We start from the raw sequence: 26,855 nt of genomic DNA, 5'->3' as shown, positions 1-26,855 counted from the left end.
CCCCCCCAATTTTTTCCCCATATTGAAGCTTAGAAACTCAATTTTAAGTTGGTTTATTTAGTTGGTGATTTCTTTATAAAATTAAATTCATTTTTTGGGTTTATTTTCCTTGACATTTAGTACGCATTTTTTTAAGAACTACCCTTAAAATAAACCCACTTTTTTCTTTATTAAACTACATATGTTCATACTCTAAGTTCTTTCAATTTTATTTTATTTTTTTATTGTTTTTCTTACACCTAGTTTGGGGACTAAAAATACATTCTATTGTATGCATTTTTGTTTTTGTTTAACATATGAACATTTATATTTTATTTTTGAATAACAAAAAGTCCATTAAAGGCCAAAATAGTACAAAAGATGGTATTCTATATTTTCTGTTTTCTTTATATTTATGACTTCTTAGTTTGAATTTCACTAATAATCATAAAGTAGTGAAAATTAGCAAATGCATGCTTCTTCTTGCCAATAACAACTATAACTACCAAGATGACATCCAATGCTTGTAGTATATGTTACATTTAAATTGATTAAAATTTACTAAAAATCATTTTAAGCATTAGTATGTATGATTTTAGTATCCAAACATGTTAATATATATGATTTTAAGAAGATTGCTAATGCAAAAAATGAATTCAAAGACGCGGTGAACGTTTCTTGTTACTTAATGTCAGCGATGGTCGTGACTGTTACTGTTATGTGGGTTGTTACCGTTATTAAAAACCATCAGTGGAATTGCTAGGCCATTCCATTGAAACCTTCTTAGCTCCTATTTGTTCAAGAGTTTGGAAGACAATTATTTTTGGAATTTTGTGGGGTTTATGGTCTAGGTGAAGGGCTTTACCGACACCTTGTAGAATGAGCTTTGGCGGATAAAGACAAGTTGGACAACCTATGGGTGATTGGGGGTGACTTCGACATGATCTTATATCCCCACAAAAGGACAGGGAGATGCATTGAGTCTATTGGCATGTAGGAGTCTCATGATTTCATGAATGCCTTTGTTCTCATTAACCGGCCCCTTATTGATGGCCCTTTCACTTGGTCAAAATCGAGGGACACTCCCCCCACACTCAAGGATTGGCTGATTTTAAATTTCATCTGATTGGGAGGAACACTTCCTGAGGGTTACCCAGTCCTTAGTCCCTCGTCCCCTCTCAAATCACTTTCCTATCCTCATTGATAAATGTGGAATCAAATGTGGGCCAACACCTTTTTGCTTTGAGAACATGTGGTTTAAATGTGAAGGGTTTTGATGATTTGGTCAAGAACTAGTGGCTTGAGCTACAACTTGAAGGGAAGGCCAGCTCTATGGTGATCTCAAAACTAAAATTGCTGAAATAAAGACTGAAATGGAGGAACAAAAATGTGTTTGGGAACATCATGGTGAGGAAAAAGGAGTTTCTTGATAACACTATGCAGTTGGATGATAAGGAAATCATAGAGGGACTAAACATGGATAGCAAGTTTTGAAGGCTTGATCGAAATAAAGGTTGCACTTAATTCACCACCTCAAAGTTGCTTGGAGGCAAAAATCTAGGGTTGCAACGAGGATGAAGCTCCTAGTCTTGATGGCTTTAACATGGCTTTATTCCAAAGGATCTAGGATCTTCTCAAGCAGGAAATTGTTGGAGTTTTTGAAGATTTCCATAGAACTAGCAATTTTGTGTCTAGTATCAACTTAACTTTTTATCTCCTTGATTCCTAAAAAATCTAGGTCTTGTAATATCAAAGAATTTCATACAATTACCTCAGTTGGTAGTTTGTGCACAATCCTTTTCAAAGCCCTTGCAACTAGTCTTAAATATGCAATTTCAGAAGTTGTCAGAAAACACAGACATTCCTTCATTTCAATTAGGCAAATCACGGATGCTGCTTTGATTGCCAATGAAGTTGTGAATGCCTGCATTAAGGGTGGGAAAAGAGGATTGGTGTGCAAGCTGGATATGGAGAAGGCATTTGATCATGTGAATTGTAATTTTCTACTCTATTTACTCAAGAAAATGGGTCTTGGAAAATCTTGGTGCAGTTGGATCCAACAGTGTATCTCTATCCCATCCTTCTTGGTGCCTATTAAATGGCTTGATTTCTTCAAATTCTCTTATGATATGAGGCAATGTGACCCCCACTCTCCCATTTTGTTTATCATGGTGATGGAAGTTTTGAGTCTTATGATAACTAATGCCAATGAAGGTGGCTCACTCAAGGGGCCTAGCATCGAAAGGAACAATATGGAAACCTCCCATCTTCTCTTTGCAGATGGCACTATCATTTTTTGTGAGGATGTGCTAGAGCAAATTCGTAAATCTTAGATGCATTCTTCTTAGTTTTGAAGTGATGGGGACTTGCAATCACGAACATTTGTTTGTAGGTCTTTTAGGCAAGCTTGGAGCCTTTCCTATTGCCTACCTTGGTCTCCCCATAGGATCCAATTTCAAGGATAAGGGTGTTTGGGACCCCATTGTTGGAAGGTTTGAAAAGAAACTTGCTGGTTGGGAAAAACGAACTTTTTTCCAGAGGTGGTAGACTCACGCTCGGGGAACTATCCAACCTCTCGGCTTATTACATGTCTCTTTTCCCTGTCCCAAGTGCGGTAGCCATCCTATTTTTTGTTTTTGATGTTTGAATGCGCCTCTATAGTCCCATATTTAGTAATTCCTGAACTCTTTCTTCTGTTATATCGAGGATTGTCGAAATAAACAAGAATACTTTTTCTCCGGAAAATACTACCATGCAAGGTTATTTCAATCGAAATACCTGAGCAGGACATTAGTTCTTTCTCTCGTATTGGAAGGTATTCAAACAAATTTCCTTTGGGGGACATGGGTGACGTTAAAAAAAGTCTTGTTAAATTGGGGCTGGCAAATCAACCTTTGTAGAAGTGCAATCTTGGCCTCAGATCCTGCCTCATCTTTAATAAGTCCCTCATGGGGAAATGGCCTTGGAGGTTTATGACAGGAAAAACACTTTTAGAGGGATGTCATATCCACCAAGTATGGTGTCCAGCACTCCATTATAATGGTTGTACCTCTAAAGAATCGAAGGAAGCTCATGGCAAAGGTGTTTGGAGATATATTAGGAGAGGATGGAAGAAATTCTTCTCTCACATTTACTTTCATGTGGGGAATGGAGAGGATGGATTTTTCTGGCATGATATTTGGGGTGGCAATGGCTCAACACTTCTTTCCTTCCATCTTCAAGCTAGCTTGCAACAAGGATGCCCTCATTAACCAACACCTGGAGTTCACCAATCAGGGGATCACTTGGAATATTCCCTTTTAAAGAAATGCTTTTGATTGGGAGCTTGATAATCTAAAAAAATTTTACAGCAGTCTCTATAAGATCCAATTTCAGTCCCTACAAAAGCTTTTTTTTTTTTCCAATTGAGAAGCAACTCTTGGGAGGATCCTTTCACCATGGAGCAGGCGGAAATGGTTAATCACATTTTTTACATTGGTCCTAGACCACGAAAATGGAACCTGGTCATTTCCATAGTCAACTGGTCTAACAGAAGTGGGTCACTGCAGCTACAGTGGAGGGCAAACTGTGCGCTTGGAAATTTATCAGATCAGGCAAGGAAGGAAAAGAGTCTTTTCCCCTCAGTCCCCTTGCTTTATTTTTTTGGGTGGTGTGGAGGGAAAGAAACAAAAGAGCTTTTAAAGGAACTGCTTCTCCCATTCAGGTTGTCATGGATTGTTGGGTTGCAATGATCTCTAGCTGGCGTACTGATCTGGTTAGGAGGGACTCCTTTGTAATCCTTGATTTCCTCGATATTTTCAGTAAGGGATGTATCTATCCTGTTGTTTCCTTTGTAGTTGGGTGGCATCTCCTTGATGCCTCTTTTTAATAACACTTCTCTTTGCTGATCCAAATAAAAAAATCTTTATTGCTTATTTGATCTTTATTCCTTGCTTCCTGTGTAGTAGTAATACAAGATGAAGTTAAAAATGATGTGACGATGATGATTAATGAGTAGTAGACTAGTAGTAGCAGTGGTAGTAGTAGTAGTACAAGAAGTCAAAGGTGGATGAGGAGGAGGGTTATGATGACGATTGAGTCAAGCTGGCCTTGAGTCCTAAATGTTTGGGTTCACTCTATGAAATTCAGTGTTTAACTATTTATATGGCAATCATTTGTCAAATCGTGTGCTACAATGTCTTTATTCCATGCATTGATGCATGCTGTTTTTGTTTTCTTGTTTCCCTTTTTATTGATAAGAAAGAGAATTGGAGGATGAGAAAGTGAAGAGGCATGGTGAGAGCTTAATATAAGGATTAAAATAACAATTGAGTTCCTGAGAAATGACCAAAATATCCTTGTCGCATTCCCAATGCTTATAACACCATTGAGTGTTGAAGTTCAACTAAGAGCATAAGTACAGGCTGTACAGCTGGGTAATTCTCTGCAAGAAATTCACTCGCTTTTTGATATGTTTCGAGTATTTGTGGCAATTTTTATCCATGTGGTTTAGCATTGAAAATGTTCATCCATTGCCCCTTTTTTTAATAATAAAAATAGAAGAGATTTCATTGATGAATGTTAGATTACCACTTTACCTAAAAGCTTAATCTATAAGGTTGTGGACCAACAATGTATATCAAGCTTTAACACTCCCCCGCACGTGTAGAGATAAACATGTGATAAATAACACCATGATAGGGAACACTAATTTTTTAAAAAACCTTACAATAAACGCGGACAACAAGACTAGAACCCAGGACCTCTTGGTAACCAGCTCTAATACCGTGTTAGATTACCACTTTACCTAAAAGCTTAAGCTATTAGGTTGTGGGCCAACAATGTATATCAAGATTTAACAGAATAAAGAATGTAAAAAGGAGCATAAGAAATCCTCCTATGAGCGAACATAGAGGAAAAAAATCAAATCCAAAACAGCAGAGTCTGCCAGTCAGGATGAAAAACACATCCCTCAAACAGCCAGCTGCAAAAGCCCACAATGAAACCGTTTTATGAATCCTATCCCAGAGCATAGACCAAGACATCTTATTCCCTGTAAAAACATAGGTATCCAGTCTGACCGTATACCTCAAAAAACAGAGAAAAAACCACACCTCCATAAAGCTGGATCATTTCTACTCCTGAATCCTGTAAAAGAAATAGCCAACAATTCCTCCACCAAGTTCCAGGCCAACCCAACTCCAAAGATTCAAAAAAAATCCAATTCCTCCAAGAAAAGGAGCAACATAACAAAAAGGGGAAGCAGAACAGAGTATACACATCTGGAGATAAAGCCTTAGAAGGCCTCTTACTCTGCAACAGAGACTTAGTGTTAACTGTATGGGTAGCCAACAAAATGAAAGCCTTATCTTAGAGGGACTTTGGCCTTACAAATAGTACAGTGAAGCGGAAAGGACCTGTTTTCCAGATTAGATGCTCAAAGAAAGATTTAAAAGAATACTCCCCTGACGAACCTTGAACCCAGAACCAAAAATCCCTCCTAATAGGACAACCACCCTCTAACAAATGCAGCAATGAAGAGAGCATGAACACCTACCTATCATTAAGAGACCTAGGAAAATGGAAATCCCATTGTAGTTCAGTCACACTTGAAATAAAAAAAGAAGAAATAACTCCATTATGCCAAGAGGAAGGTTGGCATGGATGAGGAAGAGAAATAAAAAGTTCAGAATCACCCACCAAAATGTCTTCCTAGAAACAAGTGCAAAAGTCATTGCCCAGAGCAAATTTGGGATTGGTAATAAAGAAAGATACCTGTGAAATACTCTCTAGAGCATTCAGCGGGGCATATTAAACCTATATACCCATTTACCTGCATTTCCTGAAAACATTTGATAGGAAAGTGACAGTGAATCTAGCAATAAAGATTGTTTAGTCTGATGGATTATACCTTTTGTGTGTTCTTCTTTCTTAGTGGATGAGCGTTGCTTCTCTTCTGAAAATTTGGTCCCAAAGGGTTTTGATCTATGAAATTATATTTAATCAATTGTCATTTGTTGGTGTTAATGTTGCAAGCTGGGTTTATTTTAAAAAAAAAATATAAATTCCCTTCATTATCATTATTTTTTTTTTTACCTCATTGAAGATGGGATCAAGGCTCTGTATGAGTAGAGTTGTTATATTGATGTCCATTCTTAGTTCTCTCTCTCTCTCTTCACACGCGCGCGCACACACTCACACACAAAATATGCATACACATATGACGATTTTCCTGCCTTTTTATCTTATTTTTTATGAAATCGAGAAAAAATTGCGACTGACACCAGTTTTACTGTAGTCTGTTCTAGTCACGATTGATCGCCATGAGTGGTATGCACCTCCTCAAATATACACTCGTGATGACAGTACTGGTTTATGGACAGCAAAGCCAGCTTTTCCACATGACTCCCTACTACCAGCACCTGTTGCTGATTATACTGGTGAATGTTTAACAAGCCAAACAGTTATATCAGGCACTACTGAGGCTATTCTAATGGAATATGCACATCAAGATAACAACCAGGAGTTGGCTGAAGGTGTTACTAGTATGGAATCAAACTGTGAACATGTTTCTGGGGAACCACATCCTCGGGATGATTTTGATGCTGGAACAAAAAAAAGACAAGTGGAAGAGGATTCATCTGCAGATGGGATTGTTATATCTACTTGTTCCTTAGATGAGCCAAGGGAAAAAAGGTTGCAGGATATGAGAGCCATGGACCACGCATATTTAAGAGATTATCAGGGTGCAGCAGCAGCAGCAGCAGCAGCTAACGCTTCCATAGCTGAACGTGTGATAGAGCCCACTCTTGTTATGTTTGAGGTAATAGCTCTTATGGTCAACTGCTTTGTTGGCTCAAAGCTTTAGCTGCTTTCTGCACATAATTTGAGAAACTTTAGTTTTTATTTCCATTGTTGTCTTTTGTCTTTGTTAAAATTTTTATTGTGGTGGAAAACTGCTGTTGATATCAGAATCTTAGGAAGCAACGAGTCTCTCTATCAAAAGAGAGGTTGAGTGGAGGGATGAGAAACCTGCAGAACAATAAGATTCTGCAACGTGTCTCACTATGAAAAGGAGAGGTTGAGTGGAGGGATGAGAAACCCACAGAACAATTATGCACTAGCAATTTCCCTGGATTGTTGGCCTTAAATTTGCTATCTCATCTTTAAAGAAAGGCAGTTGGGAGTGAGGTTGAATATCTATACCCTAACAAGTTGGTTGCATTATAGGTTAATTGCTTACAGTCCAATTTGAGCCCCTTTTGCATTTTTCCTAACACTAATATATTCGAACTCCATGTTTGTTGAATTGGATTCTTCTTATTTGCTCAACCACCACCTTCGCACAACTGCCACAACGCAATCTGCTGCCATAGTTTGCAATTTCAAAGTCCCTTTTGTGACTAATGGCTTCCAATCCACCCTCTCCCTCCTGTCGACAATTCCAGTCATTAGCCTCCAATTACCTCAGCAACTATCCTCTCCTTGTTAACTATTGTCACTGTCCATGAGGCTGCGGTCACTTGTTTCCTGATGAATCAGTTCACCCTTGTCACCATCACACTTCCTTCAGCCATCAACCTGCAAATTGTACTCAGTTAAAACTACTTCTTGCATTGCAAGCGACAATCACCAACCTTAGCTGCAACGATGCCTTCCAGCACCCTTGAATGAAGTCTAAAGCCTCTCACCTGCAGCCTTAACCCTCATTTGAGCCTCAGAGGTTCCAAACCCAATGAATCCATCTAAACCAATCCAAATTATTCATAACCTCAATCAATCAAACCAAAGATGATATGGTCTGATTTATGTCAACCCCACACGGTCCATGTGGTTGGGAATTTTCCATTGACAATGACCAAACTCAGACCGTGCAGCACCCTAGTTGTTCAATTAGCAGTAACACTATCACCAGAGGAATTGTCCTAGGGTACATAAACACGACATCATGTTTCAGCCAGGGTCATTTTTTTTTTCATCCCGTAAAATCTGAGGTTTGATGGGTTCAAATTTAGGCTTTAGAATTTTAAGAACATCAAGTTGCTCTTGTTATTTTTGCATTTCCTTAACATTTGAAGAAATAGGTAACACTCCATTCAGATCTTTATCAACATCACGAGGATTGTCAATAAGGTAATATTTTTTACCATAAAAATACAAACGCTTGCACTCTTTTGCCCCCTCCACTTACTTTCTACCTTTCATCTTCTATCTTTCATCTTATGAGTAGTGAAGTCTTGCAGGCAACAAAGAAGACACAGTAGGTTTAGATTCTATAGCTGTCAAACAAAAACCTGCATGACAGAATGATACTTACTGTAGAAAAAACGGCAACATACTGCCAAAGCAGCGGACTTATGGTCCCATAACCATTTCAAGGACAGCTGCTAACATCCAGATGACAGTGCAGGCAATCCAAAGTACACTGCTACCAGACAGTTCCATAAATAGGCTGCCTACATCCTCAAAAATCTCAATCCAACAACAATGCTAACTGTTCTTCATCACAGGGCAGCTAGTCCACACCCAAAACACCACCAATAGCTACCATGAAGTACAAATTGTTCAATTTCTTGGGAAATATTCTACTTCATATGATCAAATCACAACAAAACTTGACCATATCAATCAGACAATAATACTGCTAAGTATTAAGTGAGAAGCAACTATTCTACACAAATTTCCTCTTGTAATTAAATGACGTTAGTCCCAAAACCTCTGGCCTGATTCAGATTTGTCAATACTTAAAAATACACGGAAAAGGAATACTGCCAAAAATGGAGTATGTGACATGCTAATCAGAAACAAAATCAGTATATGACGTGCTAATCAGAAGCAAAATCTCTAACAAACTACAGATTCATATTCACCCCATGCGGTTGCTCTGCATTGGGCTTTTTGATGACCCCATCACATGGTGAAAGAAGCCTATATTTTGTTGATCCCACAGCCAGCGGGTGTAATGGTTATATTTTTTGTCTATGTTCCTTGAGATGTGTGTTCTTTGAGTTTTGATCATCATTTAGATGCAAAGGAATAAGTAAAAAGAGAGGAAGAAAGAGAAGGCAAGAAAATGAAGGATGATAGGACTAGGTTTTGACCATCTTATTCTGCTCTGGTGTCACGTTGCAAAACCAGTAGTCCCAAAAGCATAAGCTTTAGTGAGATGGGAGATGTTTAATAGTATGAAAGTTTTTTCATTTTATCTTTATATTGTATTATTCTCAGTTATAATATCACTGTATTCAAGTTTGATGGTGTATCCTTCTAAATAATTTTACTAATTATTTTGGGTGTTTTGAAGCATGGATACTGAAACATTTATGGACTGTCACCCAATCTAACACCTTTGAAATTAGTTAGGTTAGGTTAGGTTCGATCCTAATAGCAGAATAATATATGTAATATGTGTGTGTACTCATACTTGCATTATCTTTTTATTGGTTTGTATGATGGTGATATGGCCAAAACATGTAATCCACATAAATCTTGTTATTCTATTGTAAACTAGCTGTGGTTATTTTTATCTTCTTCTCTTTGTTAGGTAAACCATTGTTGTGTGTTTTTTCCTTCTTTTTCTCAGTTATAATATTTTATGTGTGTTTCAAAAAGAACATTGTAGAAGTGTCCACAAAATGGGTGAATTATATGAATTTTTTAAAATGATACTGGAAAATTTTGTTGCATTTTGGAACTGTCTTGAGTGGCGTTAATGTGCCTTCATCAAAGACTAGCATGTGTTCTTGTTCGAAGTGTCCCCACTGCGTAGTTAAATACCTCAAATCATAATTATATGAATGGTTGTCATTGAATGGAAAAGCATGTTTAGAATAAAATTTGTTTTAGAGTAATAAATTTGGATAAAATTACCTAGCAATTTTAATTGTCCAAATTTGCAGGTTCATGTTCCTCCACTATCTATGCTTGATGGCGTCCATTCTCAGCATTTCTTTGGGACTGGTGTCATTGTATATCATTCTTTGAGCATGGGATTGGTTGCTGTTGACAAAAACACAGTTGCAGTATCTGTGTCAGATGTCATGCTATCCTTCGCTGCTTTTCCGGTTGAGATACCTGGAGAGGTCAGTTTCAACTATAGTTTTATAAATAAATTATTTTATTGATACATAGGTATTTTTGTTTTATAAAGTTCCCAACTTTTTCATTGCAGGTAGTTTTTCTTCATCCTGTTCATAATTTTGCGATTGTTGCATATGACCCTTCTGCTTTGGGAGCTGTTGGTGCCTCAGTTGTTCGTGCTGCTGAACTTCTTCCTGGTAAGTTTGGCTTTTGCATGGGTATTGTCATATGTTATCTCGAAAACTTGGTTTGTCACGTGCAGCAGGGAAGAAAAACATATTTGATTACAATGTTGATTGCTTTTATGAAAATATGATCAAGGAATCTTGTTTATATTCCCTTTTATTGGGCATAGGACCAGAAGAAGAGGTAAAAGAGGCAGATGAGAGAGGGGAGAAAGATACAGCTGTAGGGAAAATACACAAACCCACTTCAATTCACAATCCAATTTTGCTAATGAATTATGTAATACCTTTTTTTTTTTTTGTATAAATCAAATGTAGTTACAAAACTTGACAAAAAATATTTTTTCCTTTTTCCGATAGTGATAGAAAGTGTTATTCGTAGGAAGAAAATTTACAGAAAGGAGAATGAGACATCGGCCCAAAAAAGGCCTGGAATTATCCAGTCAAACCAGCTAAAAAAATTCTAAACAAATAATAAACCAGCATTCCAAAATGTTCGTCCAATCTCTATGTAACTCGTGGAAACTAATTCCTCCGAAAAAACCCAAACTAGTGCACCACTGTGAGGCCAAATACTGAATTAGCTAAATCAGAACCCCGTTTAATTTCTTCCCATTGAATATCCGTGCATTATGCTCCAACCATAACCCCCATAAAAATGCGAATATTCTACACTTCAAAGGACTGCCTTGTCTTTTCTCCTACCAAATCCTTTGAAAGAAATAACTAACAATTCACAAACTGAAGAAGGGCAAACCCAGTTCTCTCCAGAAATACCAAAAAGCATATTCCAAATCCTCCAAGAATATTCATGGTGCAAAAAAAAAAAAATGAGAAGCCATATCTGAATTTTTGTAACAGAGCGAACACACACACGTCAGAAGAGAGAGCCTTCAAAGGTCTCCTAATTTGCAGTAAGTTATTAGTATTAATTTTATTGAGCATAACCAAGTAAAAGCCTTTTTGGAGGCGCCTTAGTCTTCCAGATGGAACGATAGAGTGGGAAAGAAGAATTGGAGTGAGTCAAGAATTCAAAAAATGATTTACAAGAAAACACACCCGACTGATCCAAAGAACAGGACCCAACTTTCCTAGACCCAACCCTCCCTCCTTTTTTGACCTACAACCTCATCGCCAACTGACTAAGTGGTCCTTGTGATCTCCCCCCCCTACTAGACCACAGAAAGTCTCTCATGATTCTCTCGAGCTTGCTAGCAATCCCCATCGAATCCTAAATACAGATAGGAAATATAACAGAATGCTAGAAAGACAGGCCTGGATCAAGGTTACTCTACCCCTTAAAGAGAATGGTAGCCTTTTCCATTTGTCTAACTCTTAGTCATCCCTTCCACTACCGGATTCCAAAAATCCGCTGCTCTAGGGTTATCCCCCAAGGGGACCCCTAAGCATGTCATAGGCCAATCCAGAATGCCACATCCCACTTCAGTAGCCCTTTCTGACAAAAAATAAATATGGAAACTAATAATGCCAGGGCATCTTTCACCTATTTTTTATTTTGAGGTTTTTAATGTTGGAAGTGAGATCCTATCCTGATTGAACTGGTATCTGCCAAGGTTCACAGTAAATTAAGGTACCTAGGTGGGTGGCACCTAGTATGGGAGGATCACGTCATGAAGATCAAAAAACATTGTTTGGGCTATTGTGCAATGTTTTATCCCTGTAGTTAGACTCGCTGTGGCTTGTTTGGGTTGCCATGCAATGCTCCTACTGAGTGACCCAGTCTAAAACAGCCTACCAACAATGTCTTATCCCAGGTTTCGACTCTTAATGACACTACTAGATTGTGATTCACTTACCACTAAGGTTCTGTTCACAGTTCCTTTGGATGGTATTATGAATTTCTTACCATGCTCTTCGAAATGTTACACCTACTTGAGGTGTTTGTAATGGGCTTACCCTCTTTCATAATTTGGGTTATATAGTCTATTTGAATGACCTTATGGCATTCCACCTCTCAATGTTGAATCCATGATGTTGGATTAAGTGTTTTTGTTGTTGGTTTAGATGTAGTTCTGATGAGCTCAACAATGCACAAGTTTTTTTTGGTAAGAAGGAATTGCAAAGTAGGGAAAATTTGAATGAGAATGGGCTGTCTAAAAAAATAAATTGAGCAGTCGTAAAAAATCTCAAATTGATTTTGTGCTTTTTCCCAAAGTTCCAAAGTTTATAGAGTGAATTTCTATAATATCAAAAATGATCAAGCTGGCGAAGCGCAGAAATTTGACAATTAATTTTTGAGGTCACAAAGGAACTGATTAGGCAGCTAACATGAACCAGCATGCCGTGAAGTTGCAAAGAAGATATAATTCCAAGGATTAGAAATGTGCTAAATGAGAAAACATTTATGCTAAAGTAGCTACTTCTCTTTTGCTTCTTTTTTTCCTACTTTTTTGTCCTGCTAAAACTGAACTTGATGAATAGGTTAAGAGAGGAATAATGGGAAGTTTAAAAATTAGGCTTTAAGATGGAAGAGAAAAGGGCAGAAGGAGAAAATGGGGAGAAAAGGATTTAAGGATCTCATTTCATTGGACAGAGGCTGCAGCTAGTTAATGGGGAGGTGAGGGGCTTCCTGTAATTCTGCCAGCAGCTCTCGTACTTCCAGCTAGGCAATCGTTGATGATGATGAGAGATTGAATTCCATTGATGGTTTGGTCTATGATGGTGTTCTTTTGCCGAAGGCAAGTGCTACATGTTCCAGCACTTCTTTCTTTGAATCTTTTCTGATTCTTCTTCCTACTCTATATGGACTACATGGCCTCTCTCTCTCTCTCTCTCTCTCTCTCTCTCTCTCTCTCTCTCTCTTTTCTTTTCTCTTCTGCTCACCTACTAGTTTTCTGTTCTGGAAACAATTATTTTTTTCTCTGCTTCAAGTTTTCAGTGAATGGCCGTGATGTCTTCATCTTCTTCTCTGCTGTTCCCAGCTGTTGCAGTGTCCTCTATCTCTTGTTACTGCTTTAACGAATTCTTTTTCATTTTTTTTGGGTTGGATTGAGCTGTGGTTGAAAGCTTGAATACTGTGGCTGTGGGGATCAGCAGTAAGGTTGCTCCTTTGTGACAGGTTGGCCACAGGTTGAGTCCAAGGAAACAGCATTTCTGCATAAAAACAGGGGTAATGCTGCATAATCTGTGACGATCCTCTCCCTACCCTCAAAGTAAGGAGCCTTGTCTCCCAGGGATGCTTTTTTTTTTAGCAAGGGTTTGGGTTGCAGCTGCTGTAGATAATCAAGTCGAGGGTCAGAGGATAATGATTGCATCTGTGGATGACAGGATGTTACTGTTACAGCTGTAGGAGAAGATTAGAGTGGATCGGTGATGGTTTAAATGGAAAGCAATGATTATAGACTATGGAAGCAGTGCAGAACCACTTTATTAAAGTGAGGCTCTGGTACCAATTGATGCAAGACCAATTGGCTAAGAGAGAAACAGTAGCAAAATGATGGAAAATAAGCAAAATCAAATGGGAAGTAAACATAAAATTGAAGGGAAAAAATCAAAAACCCTATTAAAACTTTACATTCTCAATCGTGCAAGCTATCTTAAACATTATGTTATGGTGGACCCTTTCACTGAAATTCAAATAAGGTGACTAATTCAGATCCCTAAACTAAAAATTACAGAATAAAATCCAGAAAACTGAATCTTTAATTACACATATGCCAGTGGTAGACATGAAAACTTTCTTATGTGCGATAGCCCATCATGTGCCTTTGTAATGTGGTTGGTAGCATGTATGCGCAAATGGCTCATAGCATACACCTTAAGAAATTATGTGTAAGTGGCTATGTGCTCTTTGTGCACATAATGTCACTGGATGCTATTACTGTCTACGGCTGTTTTCTCTGTGCTTCTCAGAATTCACCTGTTCCACACTTTGAGTGCAGGCCTTCTCAACACTTCACAGGACCCTGAGCATTAAAAGTGATATGTTACTTCATCGATCGACTTTGTTGAAATGATGTTATTTCTTGATTATTCTTGCTTATATCTGTTCAATACACTGATACAGAGCCTGCATTGCGTCGTGGGGATTCTGTCTATCTTGTGGGGTTGAGTCAAAGCTTACAGGCAACATCAAGGAAATCCATTGTCACCAACCCATGTGCTGCTCTGAATATTGGCTCTGCTGATTGTCCACGTTACAGAGCAACGAATATGGAAGTTATTGAGCTGGATACAGGTATATTGTGTCTCAGTTTCAACTGCCTGAAGTGGCTTATAATTGTCCAGGAGTCAAATTGGCGCATGTTATTTTCCTTTCCTTTCTAAAGCTACTTTTTCATTGTGTCATTTGATATTGCACTTCAGATTTTGGTAGTACATTTTCGGGGGTGCTGACTGATGAACATGGAAGGGTTCAAGCTGTGTGGGGAAGCTTCTCAACTCAGGTTTGTACTGAAGATTCCTTTCTTGTCATGTGCTTCACTGTGGCAGCATGTTCTGATGTACTTATTCTCAACTGCAGCTGAAATATGGTTGTAGTACTTCAGAACATCAATTTGTCAGGGGCATCCCAATTTACACCATCAGCCAAGTGCTTGATAAAATCATATCTGGTGCGAATGGACCCCCTCTATTAATAAATGGTGTCAAAAGGCCAATGCCGCTTGTTAGAATTATGGAGGTTGAGCTCTATCCTACTTTACTTTCGAAAGCTCGGAGTTTTGGACTTAGAGATGATTGGATCCAAGTAAACTTTCTTCTTGATACGGTTCTCTTGTTATTATTGTTGTTGCTGCTGCTGCTGTCTTCTTCATTTCTTCCCATTTCTTTTAACCTTATGCCTGCTATACCGATTGATTTTCCTTTTGTTTTAGTGCTTAATATGATGTATATGTCAGGTGAGTTTTTGTTGTTTATTTAACTTTCAGTGCTTATCCCGACCCTCACCTTGCAGGCAAAAAATTGCAAAAGATTTTGGATGAGTGTTCTATGTTTTTATTGGTTAAAATCAATTGCATTCCTTATGTAAAGAAGTTTTTTCTCTGAAATTTTTTGGAGCTAATAGTTCACAAATGGGCTTACTTTTCCCTCAGGCTTCCCATGGTCGGAGCTAATAATTTGGCTTCAACTATTTCAAGGCTTGACCTGAATGTGTTCATCTTTATTCCAATAAAAAAAATCCATTAAAATGGAGGAGGAAGGATAAGCCTGCTTAAGTTAGTATTAATGTACCTTTGTGCTTAAGAGTGGTTGTCTCCTGCTTGGCCGTCCTATACAATCAGACAATTGTTTGGAACCATGGAAAGAGCATTGTGAAAATGCTAGAAAATTAGAGGAAGTTGCATCATCCTTAATTCTTTTAAATTTTATAGGGCAAAAATCAATAGCACATCCAATGTCGCCAAGGAATGGAGAAAGTTGGGTCAAATATTTTGATGGATGCTTCAATATTTGATTGCATGAAATGAGGCTCTTTTTTGTGCTGGATGCTTGGATGTTTCCATAACCATTACAATGAAAGCTTTTACCCCTACCCCATGTCTTTACCAAGGTGGTTAGAATCGAGATCCTAGATAGGATCCTTGGGAGGGAGTGCAAGATCAGACAAGAGGATCAGATTGTGGATTGTAAGATTCTACTTACAATATAAAATAAATTAAAATTTTATGTTTTGACATTTTATGACAACTCTCAATAAAATGATCCTAAAAACTTGGTAGTAAGTTTAAGAAATTAAGACAAATTTCAGGAATGTAGCAAAGTGCTCTGCAAAGGGTAGACTGTTGCAAGCTTATTTATATAATAATTAAGACAAAATCTGAATAGTCTGAACTGGAAAGTGCTCTGCAAAGGGAAGACTGTTGCTAGCTTATTTATATAATAATTATAATAAAAAAGAAAAGCAAAAAGAATGAAGAGAAAAAGGAAGAAGAAATTGCTAATCTTAATTCAATGAACTGATTTAAATTTCTCAGCTTCTGTGGTTTTGTCATCATACCACAAGGAGGAGGAGGAGGAGGAGGAGGAGAAGGGGGGAAAAAGAAGGAAGAGAAAGAAAAGAGGAAAAAGAAAAGTTTTTTGTCGAAGGAAGAACTTTTTGCTAGTCGCAAAGAAAAGAAGAGGAAATATAAAGCTATATGCTCTCTGCTTTGGGAAAAAATATAGGTCTCTGACTAGTTTGCAATTTTAATTTGTTTTAGTTTTGCAAGTATTAACGTTGCTAGTTTTCAATTTTTACTTTTTTCTTTCCAGTTTTCATTTTTGGTTTTCGTATCTATAATTTTTTTATAGTGATACGAAATGGCCTCTTAACTTATATATTCTGTGGCAGAAGACAGTGACCTCTTGTAAGCTTTTTAAAATCCCAGAACCTCCCTTGAGGTTTGACAAAAAGACACAAACCTCCCATGAGGTTTCATAAATTCCACAAACCTTTCCTGATATTTGATTTTTAGGACACATATGCCACGCCCCATGCTTTTTTTATTTTTTATTTTTTATTTTTTGCCATATAAGAGGAGAAGTCTGTGTCTTTTTGCCAAACCTTCGGGCAGGTTAGGGGAATTTTTGGAACATCAAGGGAGATCCAAGTCTTTTTGCTAAACCTCAGGGGAGGTCTTTGAAATTTTTGAAACCTCAAGGAGGCTCGTGCCTTTTCGCCAAACCTAAGAGGATGTTAGTCTCTTTGGACTTATATCCTTCTCGCAGATAGAATTTGGACCTGTTTTGAGGAAAGGTGAGACTGATCAAAGTGGTCGCAGTTTGACTATTTTTTACCTAAATTTTTGAAAAGACATTGTTGATTGTTTTGGACTAAGTCCAATTATGATTGGATGGGGGGTTCTAATTTGATGAACTGGTAGGATACAAGTTCAGCTTCTAATCCAATTATAGTGATCTCTTTTTGTGGTCCTTTGTGGACCTTATAAATATTTGTTCGTATTGGAGGGATTGGTTCGCTTGTAATATATTTATGTATGTTCTAATTACATGATCTAAAATTTGACTAGGGTTACACTGTGTTTTGTATGCTTCTCCTGGGATTAAGGAAATAGCTCTCCATTGTTGAATGGGAAGTTCATATCATGCCTTATGCCTTAACCAATTTAGTTCCATCACCTAAGGGGTGCATCTAGTCTAATCAGTTAAGATCCTTAGATTCCTTTAGAAGTGGCGTAAATTTCCCAAAAGCATCCTATATTTTGACTTTTTTGTTACCCCTGATGGGACCAGAATTTGATAATGAATAGGATCTGGAGCAAACTTTCAGTCTGGCAGTGGAGCCTTGAAAAATTTTTTGTTGACTACTTACCTTTGTTATGCAATTTGAGCTCTCTCTCTCTCCCTCCCTCCCTCTCTCTCTCTCTCTCTCTATATATATATATATATATATACATATATATATATATATTGTTAGAATAGTAATTGTATTATTTTATCATATGTTGAAGAGTTTGTCGTTCCTAGGGGCCAAAACCTGGGGAAAATTTTTTTTATTTTTACACGAATTCTTAATTTTCGGATCAAGTCACTGAACTTGATAAATTATATGAATCTTCTTGTTAATGACATTTCTGAAAATTTTCAAGGAATGATTAAATTTTCTAATGTTTTTCGTTTCTCAAATACCTTACGAAATTTGACCCCCACATTTACCCTTTTTTTTTGCCAACAATGGTCTTACTATTAGAGTTCACCAGAACTAGTTATTTAATTATTTTGGAGAATGTTGGGTTTGTCCGCGGAGGAGTTTTTGGCAATTCACTTTGTCGGTTTTGGTAGGAAAAAGGAAGGAAAATAGTTATGGAAATGTGCTTTCTTTGCAGTATTTTGGGGCCTGTGGAATGAACAAAATGCGCGTATTTCTCAATGAAGAAGCTGTCATTTCTGTTGGTTTGGGACAAGATTCACGATTTAGCTTCTCTTTGTTGTGTAGTAATGGGAACTTCAATGGGGTGTGTTTTTTGGATTTTCAGCACGATTGGCATTCCTTGCTGAGAGTGTACTGATTACTCTGGGTAATTTTTGTGCTTTTTGGTTTTTCCATTTTGCTTTTTCTGGAGTAACCCAGAGTGTGCAAACGAGATGTCTTATTCTCCTCTTTGTAATCTATCCATGAATTTCTTTTGTTACCAATAAAATAAAATAAAAAAATTAAGGTGTTGCATAGGTTCAAACTAGAACAAATATCGTATCTTATGACGCAGCATCAAAAGGAGGTCTTGCATCTGTAAATTTTTAACAATTTTTTGAACACAAGTCATCATTAACAGTATGCACTATACTAGAGTTCAATGATTAAATCAGGGAAAATAAAGCAAACAGTAGTTCAGGTTTATAGTTTTAGAGGTTCAGGCTACTAAATTTATTTTGACATATATGAAGGTGTGGATGCATGTGGGGGCATGTATCTATATTTATTAGTTATTACTTCAAAATTTGTGATTTTTAATATTTTTACGATTTTCATTAAAAGACTTTTTAGTCTGTATTTGGATGAAAGCTATCCTTAAGATATTATTGAGTTCTTTTGTATTTAAGCACGTTCTATTTGATTATCATCACTAGTTTCCTAGAACTGCAATAATAATTTACTATTTTTTATTCTTTGGGCCCTTGGCATTCTATTCATAAGTTCTGGGGCTGTCTCGGTATTGTAAGCACTGTTTATTTTCTGAAATGGTTTTCAAAATTTTGTACTTTTTTGTTTGCTTTAATGAAAATTTCAGTTTGACCATCTTTCTTATTCAACATTAATTTGCTACAAAGGCATGTCTCTCATCAGACATGACGTGAGGCTTGTAGAAGAGCACTTTAGACTTTAGAGGTGATTTTAGTAAGGGTTTCTTACCTTTTTATGTTCTTAAGTTTCCTTCGGTTACTAGATATGAGGATTAAGGTAGGTTTAGTAACATACTATTGGCTATAATCTGTTGTCCCATATCCTAGATTTTTTTACACTTGAAACTCATTTCTTCACTAGGCTAAAGGCATTAGTCGTATTAGTGGCACACAAAGTTCGTTGATCTTTTGTTAAAATTCATCATTGTCAAAATTTCTTTTTAGATTTATAGTCATAAAGTTCCATAAAATTGTTACAATTTCCATCTCAAAATTTTCCCACTGCCTTATGTGAGCGGAATTCAATTCAATACTTCTTGAATTCTTCTTCTCTTTATGTACATCTCAATCTTATATCATATAATACAATCAACTATTCTAAACAAGGAAATAATCCTCTTACAGAATAATATATAATCTTCTACATTTACCCACTTTCCTAATTTACTCATTATTCACAAAGATACTTGAGATTTTAACACTCCCCCTCAAGTTGGATCATAGATATTAATCATCTCCAACTTGCTAATGAGATTATCAAAGTTCTGTCATGCCAACCCTTTAGTAAAGATTTGCAGTTTGTTCCTTGGTAGGTACATAAGTCATACAGATGGTTCCTTCTTTGACTTTCTCTTTGATAAAATGTCGGTCCACTTCCACATGTTTAGTTCTGCCATGTTGAACCGGATTGAGAGAGATACTGATGGCTGCTTTGTTGTCATAATAGAGTTTGATAGGAAATTTCACCATGACCTGTAGTTCTTCCAAGAGTTTCCGTAATCATGGTCCTTCACATATTCCTTGAGCAATTGCCCTGAACTCGGCTTCAGCACTACTACGAAACGCTACATTATGCTTTTTTCTTCTCCAAGTTACCAGATTTCCCCAGACGAATGTGCAATAACCGGTGGTGGACCTTCTATCTTCCACTGATCTTGCCCAATTTACATCTTTAAAGATCTCTACTTCCTTGCTTTCACATTTCTTGAAGAGTCCTTTGCCCGAGGAGCCCTTGAGATATTGAAGGATCTTGTACACAACATCTAAATGAGCTTCTTTTGGTGAATGCATGTGTTGGCTTACCACACTAACCGCAAATGCAATATCTGGTCTGGTATGTGATAGGTAGATTAGCTTACCAACCAATCTCTGATACCTCTCCTTTTCAACTGGTATTCCACAGCCTTCGACCCTTTTTACTGCTTCAATCGAGGTTTCACTAGGTTTGCATCCAAGCATACTAGTTTCAATTAGGAGATTAGTGATATACTTTTGCTGAGTGACACTAATACCCTTTTTCGTTCTAGCAACTTCCATGCCCAAGAAGTACCGCATTTGTCCCAAGTCTTTAACTTCAAATTTAGTAGCTAGAATTTTCTTCAATCTTTCCATCTCTATTGTATCATCCCTAGTTAAGATTATATCATCAACATACACTATTAGAATTGTTCTTTTACCCCTTTCAGACTGTTGGAAGAACAGGGTGTGATCTAATTGCCTTTGTCGATATCCTTGGTTCTTTATCACTTTTGCAAATCTGTCTAACCATGCTCTGGGAGATTGCTTGAGTCCATAGAAGGACTTCTTGAGCTTACACATTGTTTTCTTCCCCTTTCTTACTGAAGCTTGGTGGTATTGTCATGTAGACTTCTTTTTCTAACTTGCCATTTAGAAATGGATTCTTAATGTCAAGTTTTTTTAGTGGCCAATCTAAGTTGGCTGCCAAGGACAAGAGGACCCGATCTGTATTCAAGTTTGCCACCGGTGCAAATGTCTCCATATAGTCAATGTCGTAAGTCTGTGTAAATCCTTTTGTAAGGAGTCTAGCTTTATATCGTTCAATTGTCCCATCAGATTTATATTTTGCTGTGAAGACCCATTTACAACCAACTGGCTTCTACCCTCTCGGTAAATTCATTACATCCCAAGTTTCACTTTTCTCCAAGGCCCACATTTCCTCCATGATAGCCTCCCTCCATTTTGGTATTTCCAGAGCTTCCTGAATATTCTTTGGAATTCTCATCCTGTCAAGGTTAGAGGCAAAAGCACGATATCCTGTAGACAAGCTTTTATACGACATGTATTTAGACCAAGGATATTGAGTACATGACCTAGTTTGTTTTCTGACTGCAATAGGTAAATTGATGTCATCAGGTATAGGATTATCAGAAGAAAGCTCATGACTATCTATTACCAAATCGGGATTGGGCGTGGACTCATGGTTGTTCGGAGCCATCACCGGTTCCAATGCTCTTGGTGCCTCAAGTATGAGATTCTCCTTGTTCTTTGTGTTAGACTTTCTTGAATAAACAAGTATGTCTGTGTTGTTTTGCTTTCATGCATCTCTTCCTGAAGTTAAGTGTTCTTTTGTGTTTGACAGGTCAGGAAGTGATGCAACGAGAGGCTCAGTAGATAGGTCAGGGAATGAAGCAATGGGAGACTCAATAGATGGCAATTCAGTTGTAAAGAAGTCAAAGAACTGATCTTCACTACATTTCTCCCCCTGAAGAGAGGTCTTTGGGAAATAAGGAGTGGTTTCAAAGAATGTGACATCAAGGCTAACAAACATCCTTTTTGAGACAGGGTCATAGAATTTGTAGCCTTTATGGGTAGGGGAGTAACCAATGAAGACACATTTGACGGCACGAGGATGCATTTATTCCGATGGTGAGCATGAACATGAACAAATGCAGTACAGCCAAAGATTTTCAGCGGAAGATTGGAGGGGAGTCAAGAGGTAGGAAAATATTCCTAGAATTTCTGGAGAGGAGTGACAAAGGAAAGTACTCGACTTGGCATTCGATTAATGAGATGTGTAGCTGTTAAGATGGCATCTCCCCAAAAATAGTTTTTCATGTTTGTAGTGAACATTAATGCCCGAGCTACTTCAAGTATATGTATGTTTTTTCGTTCAGCTACCCCATTTTGTTGAGGGGTATCCACACAAGAACTCTGATGAACAATCCCATTTTCTTGAAGATAAGTTCCTAGAATATCATTAAAATATTCTGTACCATTATCAGTACGTAAAATTTGAATGTGAGTCTGGAATTGAGTTTGAATCATGGAATGAAAACTGAAAAAAATGGAACGGACTTCAATTTTATCTTTCAACAAGTAAAGCCAACAAAGACGAGCATGACCATCAATAAAAGTAACAAACCATTTTGTATGGGTGCGATTGAGGGATCTTGAGGGTCCCCACAAAAAACTGTGAATCATAGTAAATGGGCGGGATGGTTTGTATATGGATGTTGGGAAAGAAGCACGCTGGTGTTTTGCAAGCTCACACACTTCACATTGAAACTTAGAAGACATTTTATTTGAACAGATAGACGGAATGTTTAAAATATTGAAAACTCGGGTGACCCATCCTAGAAAGCCATAACAAAAGTTAACTATCTCTAGAAATAGATGCAGAATCACAAATTGCAGTATTACATTGTTCACTCAAGCTTGCCTCCTCGAAGTAGTAGAGTCCCTCATACACCTTAGCAGTGCCAATCGTCTTCCCCGATGATAGGTCCTGAAAAACACAATAAGATGAAACAAATTTAGCAGAGCAATTGGAGTATTTTGTTAACTGGCTGATGGATAACAAGTTGCAAGATAACTTGGGAACATGTAGGACAGATTTTAAAGTTACAGAGTCAGATATGCAAATACTTCCTTTAGTGGCAACCGGTGAGAGAGAGCCATCTGCAATTTTGACTCTCAGATTTCTAGCATATGGTGAATAGGATGAAAACATTCCATAAGAACCAGTCATATGATTAGATGCACCCGAGTCAATTATTCATGGTGATTTGTAACAAGATATATTATTTAAGGCTAACAAATAATTACCTTGGTGAGCCAGAGAACCAGTGGAAGACTAACCCGATGTTTGAATTGAGGAAAACATTTTATATAGCTGATCCAACTGCTCAGGGCTGAATGCACTACTTGGAGTGGTATTATTAGTTTTTTTGCCTTGTGATTTTTTAGTTGAACTGTCAGTGATAGCCTGATACCCTCAATTTTTTTTATATTGTCTCGGCTTCCAATCTGCAGGCTTTCCATGAATCTCCCAGCAGGTATCTTTTGAATGACCTGGCTTTCGACAGTGCTCGCACCATAATTTACCTTTTCATGATCTTTGCTTGGATCCTGCCAGACCTTTTGATATAAGGGCCGAGACATCCAGCCCATTAAGATTTGCACTCAAATTTTGGACGGATAGGTCCAGCCCGATACAATCTCCTTGGGGCCTTAGCATCACTCGTCTCCTACTCTTCTCCCTCCTTACCTCTACGAATACTTCTCGGGTTGAAGGTAGAGGTCACCGGCCGAAGAATCGCCCCCGCACGTCATCCAGATCTCGGTTGAGGGCGGCCAAGAACTCGAAGACCCGTTCGTTTTCGAGCCTCCTCCTATATCGTGTGCTGTCGCCGAAGCACTCCCATTCCTCTTTGTGCTCAAATCAAGTTCCTGGGTCATCTCTATAAAATACTCCGTGACATCTCTATCACCTTGCCTCATCTCTCACAACCGGGTTTTGATTTCGAAGATTTGCGAATAACTCTCGACATCAGAGTAGGTTTCACAAACGGCGTTCAAACATCCTTCGCCGTAGGCAAGAACATGCATATTTTTCCAATCGCCAGCTTCATCGAGTTGACGAGTCAAGCCGTGACCATGGAGTTTTCAGACCTCCATGTTTGCAAGGCGACAGCATTGGTAGGGTCTGGTCTCCTCCGTTCGCCAGTAAGGTAACCCAGTTTCTCTTTTCCTTCAATCACCAATTTTATAGATTGAGCCCATTCGCGGAAGTATTTTCCGTTCAATTTTTCCACTGAGAGTGGAAAGGCTATATTGTCCAGCCCATTCAAACCCCCAGCAAATGTAGCCTCTGAATCCCCGTAGGGTTTTCCAGAAGAGGTCGACCCTCTGCTGGTGATGCTGGCCATCGTTAGCTAAGGTTGAGAAACCCTAGCTCTGATACCATGTGAGTGGAATTCAATTCAATACTTCTTGAATTCTTCTTCTCTTTATGTACATCTCAATCTTACATTATATAAGACAATCAACTATTCTAAACAAGGAAATAATCCCCCTACAGAATAATATATAATCTTCTACATTTACCCACTTTCCTAATTTACTCATTATTCACAAAGAAACTTGGGATTTTAACACCTTATAAATAAAAATAAGGTTTAATTATCTTTTTGAACTTCCTTTTCAAATTTCTGCAATTTGTTCAAGATTTATAGACATCTCAAAATATCAATGGAAATCATTATTTTGTTGAAAATTTCCATAGAATAAAATTTCATTAAAAGTATAATTTTTATGGTTTCAGACCTGTCCAATATGACAGCTGAACTTATAATATTGTTCCTAAAATGTACATGGAAATTTTATAGTATCCAACTTCACTGAGGTATAATTTAAGGAATTTCACAAAATCTTTGAGAGATCTAGTAAATTTTTGACTACTTTGTAAACCATCTAAAATTTTTTTTTAAGATAAAATATGTTCTTTATGTGTTATTTAAAAAATTTTCATTTTTTAAACAAATTTGCACATGCCCGGTTATAATTTTGCATCCCATTTGAATACGTGTACACTTGTATTTTTAATTTTAATTCATAATTTCTCAACCCATTTTTTAGTATTTTAATAATTTTCAAGATCTAAAGTATTTATGAAACAACCATGATTGGTCTGTCACTCTATCGAATAAAATGTATATTGCTGATTTCTTTAAAAAAAAAAATTGTCATAATTATAAACACACCAGTTAGTTTAAACTTATAAATTGGCATTTGTTTAATTCATTTAAAGTGTATATGTGCTCCTTTTGTGAATGGATTCACCACGAATTACCTTGTGGGATGCATCAATTATAATTTTGAAAAATGATAGTTGTAAACCTTTTGAACATTTCTGCAATATTAACTTTGTTGGCTAACAACAGTCTTCATTGGGCATCTTGCTTTTAGATGGATTCCATTTAAATGCAAAATGAATTTAGTTAATTGTTGACTTACATTTGAGGATATTCATTGCACTTACACTTTATGGTTTTGCAACCTCTTACTCTCAGAATTTTAACTTCATCTCGGAATAGCTGTGTTTGATAGGGCTGCGGGATCTTAGTCGGCAACCAGAAAATACTGGGAAAAAATAATTCTAAACAAAAACAGGAACAGAAAGCAAAAGAGAAAAAAGGAAAGGACAAAAGAAAGGAGAGAAATTTTTGTTACATTTTTCATCTGATCCCATATTCATTAAAAATATTCTGATCACTGTAGTTGGGAATCTGAAACAGTTTGTGTAAAGTTTAAAGATTCCCTTGATGCAAATGTTAGATGCGTGTATCAGTGTAAACTGTTTGATGGGTGAGGTAGAAAATAGAGGGGCAGTGGCGGTGATGTGGTCATCTTATGACCGTTCATACAGCCACTCACTCCCTGCACCAGGAAAAAAAAAATGGCATTTGGGTGCAGTGGAGAGCTTTTCCTGGACATTGGGTTAGTCAAGACACAGATGCAAGTATTGGTTGAACTGTTGAACTAATAAAATACATATGGCCCCGCTGCCAATTGTCAAAATGAGATCCATTCTTCGAATTGTAAATCAATTTATACTAGACCTGAGCATTATGATGGTGGGAGGATGCAGATGCTTATGGGGGCATATATAGATATGAATGATGATGGATCCATTCCAGAGAGACTTAGATAATGAAAAGGGGCAATATAAATCGCAATATATTGGGTTTTTTTTTTTTTTTTTTTGAATTTTTTGAATTTTTTGATTTGTTATCATTAATTCACTGGGGGAAGTTTGTATTTTATTCTGTGCATTCAATATCTATTATGCTATGATGACATCATCCTTACTATTTGCTTTTTGAATTGGATAATTGTTCTATTGACTTTGTTTAGCCTTTCTTTTCTAAAATATATGGGAGTATATGTCCTAATTGCATTTATTTGTCCTTTTCAAGGCCCTTGTCAAGAAAGATCCAATTAGGCGTCAAGTTTTGCGTGTTAAAGGTTGTTTGGCTGGATCAAAAGCTGAGAATTTATTAGAACAAGGTGACATGGTCTTGGCAATAAACAAAGACCCTATTACATGCTTCCATGACATAGAAAGTGCTTGTCAAGCATTAGACAAAAATGACGGCAAAGATGGAAAGCTCAACCTGACTATTTTCCGGCAGGTGAACTAGTAGATCCTTTTTCTATTTTTCTTTCCTTTTTTATTTTTTTGGGTAGTGGGGAAAAAGCTGAAGGTAAATAATGTTTCAAGGTTTTTAGTATATTTGGAGATCCTTTTTTACATGGAAGTATTTTTCATAGCTCATGCTTGATTTGATTTGTGGTCTGGCAGGGATGTGAAATTGAACTTTTTGTGGGAACAGATGTTAGGGATGGTAATGGCACGACGCGCATGATAAACTGGTGTGGATGTATTGTTCAGGATCCTCACCCAGCTGTGCGAGCTCTCGGATTTCTTCCTGAAGAAGGACATGGTGTGTATGTGGTAAGGTGAGGGTTATGCTTCTAAAGCAATGATTTGGACTCTGTTTTTTATGATTTGAAGGCATTAAATGTTGGAAGCAACATGATGGAGTATCATTTACATTTACCTCATTAGGACTGTCCATAATTTTAGAAGTTAAATGTAACATTTTAGTGGGCCCATTCATGTCAAACATGACAAAGTGTAAGCAACTTGCTAATGGTCCTGCATTTCAGTTCTTAAAATATTACGGGTCATGATGGTTATGTTTCTCAGGGGCTTTTGGTTATCTTATGCTCAGAAATCAGATTAGT

At 37.3% G+C, this 26,855-nt stretch overlaps 1 protein-coding gene across 1 annotated transcript in view; it reads left to right on the top strand.

The window, feature by feature from the left end:
* The window catches only part of LOC131159614 (protease Do-like 7), a 113,846-nt gene that overhangs the window by 78,022 nt on the left and 8,969 nt on the right, over positions 1 to 26,855 (top strand). Inside the window, exons 16-23 of the mRNA XM_058114649.1 lie at positions 6,257 to 6,781; positions 9,858 to 10,040; positions 10,130 to 10,235; positions 14,251 to 14,421; positions 14,550 to 14,629; positions 14,707 to 14,931; positions 26,024 to 26,239; positions 26,410 to 26,567. Of these exons, the coding sequence (XP_057970632.1) occupies positions 6,257 to 6,781; positions 9,858 to 10,040; positions 10,130 to 10,235; positions 14,251 to 14,421; positions 14,550 to 14,629; positions 14,707 to 14,931; positions 26,024 to 26,239; positions 26,410 to 26,567 (1,664 nt within the window). The remainder of the gene's footprint in view (positions 1 to 6,256; positions 6,782 to 9,857; positions 10,041 to 10,129; positions 10,236 to 14,250; positions 14,422 to 14,549; positions 14,630 to 14,706; positions 14,932 to 26,023; positions 26,240 to 26,409; positions 26,568 to 26,855) is intronic.

The sequence above is a fragment of the Malania oleifera genome, chromosome 7 (genome assembly GCF_029873635.1).
Source record: "Malania oleifera isolate guangnan ecotype guangnan chromosome 7, ASM2987363v1, whole genome shotgun sequence".
Classification (NCBI taxonomy): Eukaryota; Viridiplantae; Streptophyta; class Magnoliopsida; order Santalales; family Ximeniaceae; genus Malania; species Malania oleifera.
This window is presented reverse-complemented; position numbering and strand designations above follow the sequence as displayed.